The sequence below is a fragment of the Haemaphysalis longicornis genome, unplaced genomic scaffold, assembly GCF_048455015.1.
Source record: "Haemaphysalis longicornis isolate Haplotype H1 unplaced genomic scaffold, Haemaphysalis longicornis Haplotype H1 scaffold_81, whole genome shotgun sequence".
In the NCBI taxonomy this organism is placed as follows: Eukaryota; Metazoa; Arthropoda; class Arachnida; order Ixodida; family Ixodidae; genus Haemaphysalis; species Haemaphysalis longicornis.
Genome location: NW_027526449.1, coordinates 267521 through 278906, shown reverse-complemented (window position 1 = coordinate 278906; position 11386 = coordinate 267521). Strand labels below are relative to the sequence as shown.

Below are 11386 nucleotides of genomic sequence, written 5' to 3'. Positions count from 1 at the left end.
CAAAATTGCGAATAAGGAATAAGCCTTACTTGTTTTTTGAAAGCCATCCGCAATTTCTTCAGTTCATAATTCGAGTGTATTTTTGTGTTTTTTGGCTGGTTTGGTTCCGCTTTTGTCGATCTGCATGCGACTTTTGATTTCTGCTAGCAAGCAAAGTTTTTATTTCAATGGAACCATCTTGACATAACTTAAGTGGCTCGCACGGTCGAAAGCATTTTCGAATACTAGAAGGATAATGTCAATCTACCTTTTGCAATCCATTAAGGCTCTGCACTCATGCACTGTTTAAAGTAACTGGATGATTTGTAGCACACAAGTCATTCTGAAAGTCATGTTGGAATAAACGACGAATGGTTTTTTATAAAAGGTTGCTGTGTAATTCCTACACGTAGAAGGACCTTAGTGGATGTGCGAATATCTAGAATGTTTTTATTGGTGCAATTTTGGACGAATTGTTGGTATTTGTTACAGGAGACGATAGTGCTCCAACCGTATACTACTTGGATAGGCCTAATGTTATGTTCTGTAGAACACACAGGTAAATTGTGAACAATTGTATGCATTTGCAAAGGAACATGTCCACTGTCGCCTACACTATACCATTACAGTAAAAATTGCCCCCATCTCCCCGCGAGGGAACCCTGGTGTGATGCGGCGCATGCATACGCGAAATGAGAGAGTACCAGTGTTTTAGCGACACCACCCAGCTCTTTAGGACATTTAAGAATGATGACTTTATGGTCAGTAAAATGCACAGTGAGCGGTTGCCACAGCAGTGGTCGAATCTTGGGTTCATCGTCGATGTTCGAGAAGAACGAGAGCGAGCGCTGACAACCGCCGCGGAGCGATACCCGCTTTATATTCACAGCGCTTGAAGGAGAGGAGACCGCGGGAGAGAGTCGCGCATGCACGCACATGCGCACCGGAGCAGCTGTTAACGCAGCGTTAACGCAGAAACGCGCGCCAACCAAGCGCGCCAGCTGTCGTTATGCTAATGCGCTGGAGTGAGAGTGTTGCTCACAGCTGTGGGAGAGACGAAAGGAGGAGAGTCGCGCATGCGCAGGTAGCGTGCGGACGGACGCCGATGACGCAGGAGGGACATGCCTCAGAGCAAGAGATGCGCAGCATCTAAAATAAGTAAGCAAAAAAGAAGTCGGACATTGTTAACTACGTTATCTTATGCAAAGGTTCAACTTTGGTAAGCCTGTAATTATGAAAAGTAATATCAAAACTTCTCTTCGATACCTATTTGCTACTTTTTATTCTCGGAGACACACCAAGTGTGCTCACGACAAAAGCTACTGGTTTTTCTGCGCACGTTTTACGTATCTCATACCTATTGTGAACCAACCTCCCAGCCGGCCTTACACAAGGCTGCCTTTCGGCCTCCTTGAATATATATCATGTTGCACAGCAAGTTTACCCACCACCAAGTAATCACCGCCTTTTTCTTCCAGTTCAAAAACAATTACAATCATGCAAATTTAATTTTGTCGTTTGTCGAAGGAAAACATTGTGGCATGTAACACTGGCCCCCCTCTAAATACAGCAGTTGGAGGGTGTTTTGTAATTGGTGGCTGTGATTCGTAAATATTTTATTCCTTGTGGCACAAAGTGCGGAAAACTCTTCATTTTATTTCCACGCTAGAGATGTAGGTACGTCCTCAGTCCTAGCTCTCGAATGCTCCGAACAGCCTTGGGTTCCGTCAGTCGAAATTCACTGCGTACAACAACAGGAGAGGAAACTGTCGGGGTTGTAATATAGATTTTGCGTAGGATAAACAAGATTAAATATATAATACGAACACAGAAACACATGGGAATCTTCGTTGGTTTGTGCAGAGCATGGTACTAAACGACAAACGTAAAAGGATATCATTAATTACTTGAGGTATAACGAAAATGTAAGAAACTCATTGGGCATTATAACTCAAGGAATCACGTATAAAATGTTTCTGATTTCTCCACTCATTTTAACCGCCAAGTCACCAAGCTAGATTCAGTTAACCTGCCTATTCTTTTCATTTCAAAGCGGGACAGGCTAGAACTCGGGCATATTCTTATGCTTTCTCTTAATGAAATTTAAATATTCCGCTGTGGTGTTTAAATAGTAAGAAAAGTGTTGTAGATGGAAAACCATCCAACCGCATACGTGCGGTCAGGTTGGAGATTATCTAAGAATGGGAGCGAGAACAGATCAAACACGTTCCCACACGAACGATGGTACTACCAGGTAGGTTATCTCTCTCACCGAAAATGTTATTGTGCGTCTGCCTCCAACCGAGCATTGCTTCCTTCGTGCGGCGAACGTACAGCCATAGACCAATTGTGAAACATGGTTAAGTAGCGCGGTAAGGACATGACAAAAGTAGAGACCACACAGGATTAGCGCTAGCGCTAGTCCTGCGTGGTCTCTATTTTTGTCCCGTCCTTACCGCGCTACTTAACCATGTTTCATAGTTCGAACCAACTAGCCTACAATTACGCATTGACATAGACCAATTAAACGCGATTATAAAAATATAAATCAAAACACCGACATAACGTTGTCTCTTCCATGCAAGCTAAATTTACGCTTGGCCTAATTACAGCAAGAATGCTGACAAATGTGGCATTACAAATGTTTTAGTTGCACGCCATTATTGGAGCTCTAGGAATAGCTTTTTTGTTAATTTTGCGTGTACTGGTACACATTTTTGTGTTCGTATTTCATTGTTGTATGACCGTATAGACTTCGTAAAATTTCAACCTTCAAATGTTTTTTCACGAGCTAATTTACTTCTCACTATGTGTTCACCTTGTTTTATTTCAACAGCGCTTCCACCATCTAGACCCCCTTGCCTGTAGTCTGGTGTCCTTGTCCTATGCGGCCAGCCTGGAGCACTCCAACGGGCGCCCCTACTGGTTTATCGTGCTTCAGAAATACATGCTCTGGATACGAGAGTGCGTATTTTTAGGGTACTAGAAACCGCGGAGAAAGAAAGCGTTTCTCCGTGCTGACGTGTTATGAGCAACAAAATATGCGGGGTAAAGACTAAACCAGAAGTTTTCGATAGCCACTTCATGAAAGCCAATGGTTTTAGAAGTACTTTATCATAACTATTGGTCTGGGAGTAGGACATAATAACACCACCTGCTCTCAAATGACGTTTAGGTGGATGAATGAAGACAAAAAATCGGCTCGCCGTTTACAGGGCACGTTTGCATTCATGAGAACCTGGCGTATTTCCATTGAAGGAATTTGAAAAGAGGTTAGTAGTGGTAAAACGTTACAAGCATGTGATCACTCAGAACCCAAGAAATGAAATCTAAAGCTTTTACCGGATGGCTTCAATTAGTGTTTGTTAGGTAAATGTTCCCTGCAAATGTACTTGACAAAAAAAGTCTTCCTTATACTGTTTCAAACCATTTCTTCTTCGGTTCATCGTACTGCTATTCTTCGTATAATAACATAAGAGAAAGCCTTGAGTTTAAATTGATTATCGGTATTTCCTCGTGTTTCTTTTGATGCTTTCCAAGTGATTCAATTGTTTTAAATTTACTTTCTATTCTACATGTTTGCCTCGACACACATTTCAGGTTACCGTGACAGCCGTACAGAGCGAATGCTTCTCAAAGGATATCCTTCGTGCGTCTATTTCCTTCTGAGTGGCGGAAACGATTCGCTGCACTTTACACTAAACTTTAAAATAAGAACGCCTTCTATTTTTAGGTGTTCCAACAGAAACCGGCCACACTAACCCACAAATGACCGTAAAAGAGCGCACTTAGGGATTCCGTGACTACTTTTTCACCAGGTCTGCGAGTCTTTTTTCTTTTTAACTGACGCATAACTTGTTTAGATTCTTGTGTGTTCAGTCAAACACGATTATAACGAACCCGGATATAGCGAATTATGCTCTATATCGAACAAAAGCAAATTCGTTACGAAAACGCATGCGAAACGTATTCCTTATAACAAAGCTGACATCGTATATATCGAACACGGCGCGCCTACAATTGTCATCGAAATGCATGGTATCGGAGCAGTGATTGAGATGCTGATTGGCCGCAATTGAAATGTTGAGCCTCCCATGGAGCGACGTGACGCCTGACAGCTTCCATAACCGTTTCCGACGTACGGGGTTCAGGACGGAGTACATCCAGTCAGCGATTCCGGGCCAAGCCGGCACCATCGGCGAACTACACGAAGCGCTAGCCAACGTTACAGATGCTGTGCGGAAAGGGTGTCCTTTGAGGAATTCCTGAGTCTCATCAGCGACTTTGCCGTCGCTGTGAGCTCCTCAGGCACAAACAGCGTCAAAGATATCATGACAGCTTGTGCTGCTGAAAGCACCGAACAGGCTGAAAATCTCACAAGGACATCCTCAGCCTTTTCGGTGCGTTAATGAATGTTGGTGAAGCGCTTTCGCCAGTCGATGCGCTCTGTGAATAATACTTCGAAACTGAAGGATATGAACTTGAACTGACGCAAACGACGTGTCCGTCAAAACGAAGGTGGAAACAAAAATCAGCGCTCTTTTGTGAACGAGGCAGTTAAGGCGGAGAGTAGCTTTATTGCAAGCAATAAATGGATTGTTTTGTGTAAGGTAATGGCATAATTTGTGCAGTGCTTGAACTGAAAGTATATAGATGCAGGACGGCTGGATACCACAAAAACAGCTGCCCCGGCTCATATCTGCCTACCTCATTTGTCCCAACGGCAACCTCCCGCATTTTGCAGGTAAAACATAAGAAATTCCCGACGGTAGAAGCGTTGTTTTACATATGCTTCCTAGATTGGTATTTTACGATGTGAAATAAATGCTACGCAATTAAACAGCGACAAATTGAGGCGATTTATATGCCACCTTTTAAACAGTTTGTGATGTTCATATTTCAAGCCCCATAAAGCAAGATATATGAGGAATGACGCGTTTTTCCTAGAGGTACCATGCGATCAGTGCGGATGCGAGAAAACAGAATTGAAGAAAATTTAAGTTGCTTATTTTTGGGAAGATATAAATGAGAGGCCATTAGAGCAAAGGGTGGCAGTAGCAGAGGTTATGCAGTTATAACAATCATACTTTTTCGAAGACATTCGCAGCGAAAAAGCTAAATTAACGTCCGAGGTTTTGGCATACGTCGACTTCTTCCGATTTATTTTCTGGGATGCCGAAAATACTGACATTTCACAATATCCACGGTTAAGCCTTGCGACTTTTTTGTAGCCCTTAAATTCTGTTTGCAAATATTGCCAATATTTCTTGGCGCGTATTTGACCCTGGTTCTGCAGACGAGTTATTTTAAATAAACTTACTATTTCTCCAAGAAATTTAACTGAAGCGCTTCAATTCTGTTAGGGTTTCTTCGTGATGATTGCACCGAAATTATATTGCAGTCACCAGCCTAGCGGCTTGCTGGCTTGCTTTCGACTATGTGTACTTAACATTTTGTTGGCGCATCTTAAGCGAATTGTGGATCCGGATCAAAAGTTTTAATATCGATGAGGAAAAACCACCTGTCAGGACACTCGCCCAATGGCCACGGGAAGTGTGGTTTCTAAGAACTAATTGGCTTCTTTATAGACAAAAATTGCCTTGGCCCCTTAAAGTTCTTAAGATTTAGGACATGCTTTCAAAAACATTATTAACGAGTACTTACAAAAAATACTGTGGAAGATTCCTGCAGAAAGCTTGAATTTTTATATGGATCGCCGCTTTCGAAGGTTTGCTGCATTCACAACAAAACATAACATTATTAGACGGCAATGGTCTGGTTTTTCACTATGTAGAATGACTTTTGCGGGTCTCTGAGACGAGCAGAATGAGAAGATGCTTCTTTCCGCGCGTGCAATGACTTGTGGGACGCCGCGCGGCTTGGAAATATTGCGCTATAAAATAAATGTAAGCAACAGTACGCTGTTTCGCATAGTAGGGGAGCATTCTCAATATAAAAACCACTTGGATAACATTGCGGGCCTTATACGAAGAGATACTGAGCAAATATGTAACACATTTTTCCGCCTCCCTCTACACCTTTAGTGGAAATGGTTGAAAATAATTGCCTTCATGAGCTTGTAGGTAAAGCAAGAAATTCACCTTTACAAATTTACTTGGGTTTACTTGGAGTCACTGAGACAGTACTTGCACCAGCCAGTCGGTTCGTCTCCGGCAAGTTAGTCAATTTAGGTAAAGTATTTTTGCCAAGCGAAAATCGCTATACTTTGTTATGGCCATTATTCTAAACATATTTACAACGGGGGTCCAGTAGCACCGGAGCAAAGTGTGGAACCCTGCGATCGTGTAGTTCTTCAGTACTCCGCCATCAGAAAATTTTGACGTTCACCGCTAAACGAGAACGTCTTACCTCAGGCAATATTTTTTACAAGTACGTACCTAAACTAGGTATTTTTAACTCGAACTGCAACATTGCAACAATTTTGAACTTTTGTAGTAAGATATCGCGCAGTTTGTAGTACCCTATGCTCTTAAAAGGAACGATTGAAACGATTGCCTTAAATGATACCGAGAAAAGCATTTTATATGTAACTGCCATATCTACAAAAAGACTTTGAAAGCAAAAAGAAAGGGCAGTACTTACATATGTGAAACAGTGTGACTTACCTGCAGCGTTCTTTAGGAGCTGGTACCTCCGCTTATTCTGATTAAGTATACCTCTTATTCGGCCGAAAATGGAGGGTCGGTTAGGCGCCCCTGGAGCTTTTGATTGAGAAAAGAGAACATGTATTCAGGAGACTGCAAGAAGTTCTAGAAAATCTTCAGAACAATTCGCAATCTTACCATGGCAAGGCAACTTTATCGTACGCATATTTAAAATATGTATTTAGGATACCTCTATCGTGGTACTGTAAATTAGTACCGCTTAACCATACTACATACCGTAGCCCCCATGTTTTGACCGCATCTGCACGTTCTAAAACGCAGCCTGATGATTTTGCATCCCCGCTTACCGGCCCCACCCCGTGGCTGAATCTGACGAATTTGGCCCGTACAAATGACCCAAGGTTGTTGCTGCAATCTATTCTATTCGCGCGAAACATGGCTGAGATTCATAAACTTTTCATTGCACGTTGACACTACACCAGTTTTTCAAGTGCTGCACACTTCGTGAGCGGCGCTTGAAAAATGCATCTTTTTATTTCCGTCTGGGTTCTAAATTACGCTAACTAAATTGTGAGTTACTCAAAGTATTTCTCAAAAAAATGTACAATATTTATTCTCATAACTACGTTCAAGAACATACAATACCTAGCACACCTCTATTTACGAGGCGTATGATGCTTCGGTAGTTCAGTACAGTTCAGTTTATTGTAACCCATAACAAAGGTACAGTGCATGGAGATTGATAATACAGAACGAGGTCCGAACTGTGGCACTGCGGTGGGACCTCTTGTAAATGAACAGTAAAATAATACATAGGAACAATCGCTGCAGGAGGAACTCACAAAAGAATGATTGCGAAGATAATTGTAACAGTATACAAAATTCCCACTGAATAGTTTCTTTCACAAAAAGAGCACACGTGTGTCACCTATACAATAAAGTGTAGAGACGAAACAGGCAAAAGAAAAGTAGTGAGAAAAGCAAAATAAAAAAGACTAATCAGAAACAGAACAACAAAGTCGCTCGAACTAATCACCTGTAAGGTAGGGGTCATCCAGAAAAATTTTAAGAATTGATTGTTTTTAAGGTGAGCGACTTAACGTATTTTTATCATTAATAGGCAAGTCGTCCCATTATTTAACGGCGCCAAATCCAAGTCTGTTTACCATAGTTTGTTGTGACCTTTGACAGTACAAAAGTATGTTGTAATGCAAAATGCGTTACGTTATGGATAGTCAAATCACTTCTACGATTATAAAAAGCGCACACTTATCCGTAAAAAGCCTAAGGGTGGTCATTCCAAGATTATAAAAACTAAGTTTATCCAACGGGTGGAGATCGAGCTATTAATATAGGGAACTGACATGGGAGTTGAAAGGGCTAAACGTCATGAGTCGAAAGGGCTTGTTTTGAATACGCTTCAAAGCAACTACATGAATATCGTAAGTTAAGCCCCAGAATGGAATGCGATAGTTTATATGCCTGAAAATAAAAGCATCATAAAGAGTTGAAAGCGTAGGGAGGAGGAAATAATTTCTTGCCGTAGTAATACTCTAATTCCGGAAACCATCATCTTTTTTAGACAGTTTATGTGGTTAATAAATTTTAAAGAGCAGTCAAGTTCAACCCCAAAAACGAGCGTTTATCAGTCGGTGGAATCGCATCAGAGTCGATGTAAACTGGAGCAATAGCAGTTAGAGTCTTTACACTGCATGGAAATACCACAAATCTAGTTTTGGAAGGATTGATTATTAGACCATTGCTCCGAGACCATGAACAAATGTTACTAATATCGAGGTTGAGGTTTGTAGTAAGAACGTCAATGAATGAGTGTGATGCGTAGATAGTGGTATCACCAGCATAGAGTAGGCAATCAGACAATTGTTGCAGGTAGCAAGTTCTTCAATGTATAATAAAATAAAAGAGGACTGAGAATGGAACCTTGCAGAATGCCTACGTATGTGGTTGTAGTGTCTGAGAGTGCACCAGAGATATTAACAATTTGTTCACGAATAAATAAGAAACTTCTTAAAAGTCGGTCCGGTAATGCCTTATACGCAAAGGTTCGAAAACAAGATTTTGTTCTCAACGGTGAAAAATGCTTTGGTTTAATTGATAAAATCCCCCCCTCGCAAATTTGCCCGGTTAAATTTCAAGTATAATTTAGTCTCTCAGAGTTATCAAGGCAAAAGTAGCAGAGAACCAACGCTTAAAACCGAATTGCCTAGAAGTTAGCAAATTAAATTTATTTAGATATTAAAAGAGGAGCTTTTCTGTGATTTTTCAATGGCCTTCCCTAAGAATGGTAGATTAGAAATCGGGCGTTACTTATTCATTATTGCCACATCGCCTTTTTTTTTTAAATGGCATCATCTCCACTCCGTGGATGATGGCGAGGGTGCAGAGTACGGCGACTCGAAATGACATCCAAGTTGCGCCCCGAGTGACATCCGATTTGCGAGCGACCTTCATTCGATTGGAGTCGTCAGTTTCACCATGTACTCTATAAATTAAACTGCAACTCACGGCTCAAATCGAATTTTGCTTGATTTTCGCTTAATGGTGTCGTGCGCATGGATGGGCGCGGACGGACATTGGGAGGTCCTAAGGTACTCCGCGCCGTTACAGGCGAGGGGGTAAGCCGTTTGACTATCGGGTACTAACTCACGGTCGTAGCCCAATGGGTAAGACGATTGACACTAACTCTGTCTTGTCTACACGCCAGGCTGGAATCCTGCCGGTGCCTGTGTCATTTTGTGCGATTGTAAAGCTATGCGCGCGGACGCGGACGGACATCGTGCCGTCCTAAAGTACTCAGCACCTAAAACAGGAATTATCAACCTTTTTGAGATAATGGGGAAATATTCCAGATTTGGAAATCTGGTTAACTACAGGGGTGAAGCTATCACTAATGGCATCTACGTTCTCTTTCATGGAAGTGGCGTGAATTTTATCGTGTCCGGGGCTAGTCCATTTAAGATTAAGAATTATTAAGCGCACTTCAATGGGTGTTGCAGGATGCCAGAAGAAAGAATGCGAGGTGCCTGCAGTGCTATAAACTATGTGCGTTGATGTTGATAGGGTGGAAGTTCCGGGAAGAAAAGTGCTGAAAACATTTGCGATATCAGGGGATTAAAACACGTTCCAGAACCACGGCGTATTTTGCTGATCTCAGTTTTGCAATGGCTGTAAAGATAGGATTTTTATATACGTCACTGCTAAGCGGTGTTGTTACCAGTCTGCAAACATTTTTTTGTAGAAGTTTCTCTTGGCCTTTTTCAGCAAGTTTGTTAGACAGTTCAAATAGCTTTTGTAGCGGGCTTTCAACTGAAGGTTGTATGGTTGCCTTTTTGTTTTGCTATATAAGTGAAGATGCGAAGGTTAGATTCATCACGAACATGGGAGACAAGACTATCTTCTGTCTTGGGGGATTTGATGAAACAATCAGCGGTCCACAGGAACTGCCAGTTATGTTCCATTTTCAAAGCGAGAGCCTTAGAGAACAGCTGCTTGTTTTTCATGGTGAGGTGATAGTTTATGTAGACGGGCTTAGGTTCTGCGTCATGAAACCCGATATTTTTGGTATTTAGACGAGCCTTACGCACCTTTGTGGTGAATTCAGCCTTCTTTAAGGGAGAAACACACCTCGCAATTACCTTTTTTTGAGTTTGCTGTGAATGGAAGGAGGTGTACAAGGTCAAATGTGCTGGTGTAGCCCCAAGGATTATCAGTGAGTCCCGCTGATTCCCTTTTTGTGTCACAGGTGATGTTGCGAACCTTCAGCCATAAGACTGAGTTGCTATTTGTTGTCTGGCTCGCTTGCGCTGGGGCCGTCAACATTGTCGCTGTCTACACGCGCGCCGTAAAAACTACGTAAAGAACATCCTGATCTGATGTTTCTAGGATGCTCAGCAATAAGCATTCTGGTACTAGAAATGAGGGGTCAAGTTTATATTATCAGTTGCACGAAATGGCACGCCGATAGTGTGTCTTCTACGAACATACTGAGCGGCGGAAATACACAACACGAAAGAATGCGCAACTCAGTATGTTTGTAAACCAAAACCAACACCCCCAGCAACACGTTCTCTCGATGTGTGTCAGCGAAGAAAGACGCCGCTCCGTTCTGCATGACCAATAATTAAAACAGCGCAAAAGACAGGACACGAGTAAAAACGGACAAGGTAAGGCGCTTACTCAAACATTTTAACAGGGCTCCCTGTGTGTTTTTGCTCGGGTCCTGTTTCTTGGGCCCATTTTATTTATAGACATTTACCAACTCGCCCAACTTCACACTTCTTCAGTGTAGGTCGATTTGAGCTTCCAGGTCATTAAAAAGTTTGTGTGCTCTTTTCGTACTCTGGATTATGATTGCTAGCAGATTTTCGAAAACCAAACCATAAAGAAATATTCTGCGGCAAGCCGCTGACTGCAGGTTTGGGCCAAGCGTTCCCAGTGGTGAGGTGCTGTCCCCTCATCCCAGTATCAGTGAGTGCGCTCACGGCTTAATCGCGCCATCCGGTCCACACTATTGTTAAAGGGCCGTGTTTTGAGCCCCAGTGTTACGACAGGAATGTCGGTGATCCCACTGATTCGCATTCTAAGCATAGCAGGGAGTACATAATTATGCATATGTAAGGGTGATGGGCAACAAGACTTGTTTGAATAAGAAGTGGAGCCTCCGGAAAACAGATTCACGCTCTGCGCGTAATGAGAATTTTTTATATACTTGTCATGTTTGCAGACAAATTCAAGGAAATGGCGACAAGAAAAAGTAAGCC

General features: G+C 42.2%; 1 protein-coding gene across 1 annotated transcript in view; it reads right to left on the bottom strand.

Annotated features, from left to right (window-relative positions):
* Window positions 1-1578: 1578 nt before the first annotated feature.
* LOC144150941 (uncharacterized) overlaps window positions 1579-11386 on the bottom strand; it is a 54263-nt gene continuing 44455 nt past the window's right edge. The window contains exons 14-16 of the mRNA XM_077682241.1: window positions 6606-6701; window positions 5644-5712; window positions 1579-1720 (exon numbers count right to left, since the gene is read on the bottom strand). Of these exons, the coding sequence (XP_077538367.1) occupies window positions 6660-6701 (42 nt within the window). The 3' untranslated portion in view covers window positions 1579-1720; window positions 5644-5712; window positions 6606-6659. The remainder of the gene's footprint in view (window positions 1721-5643; window positions 5713-6605; window positions 6702-11386) is intronic.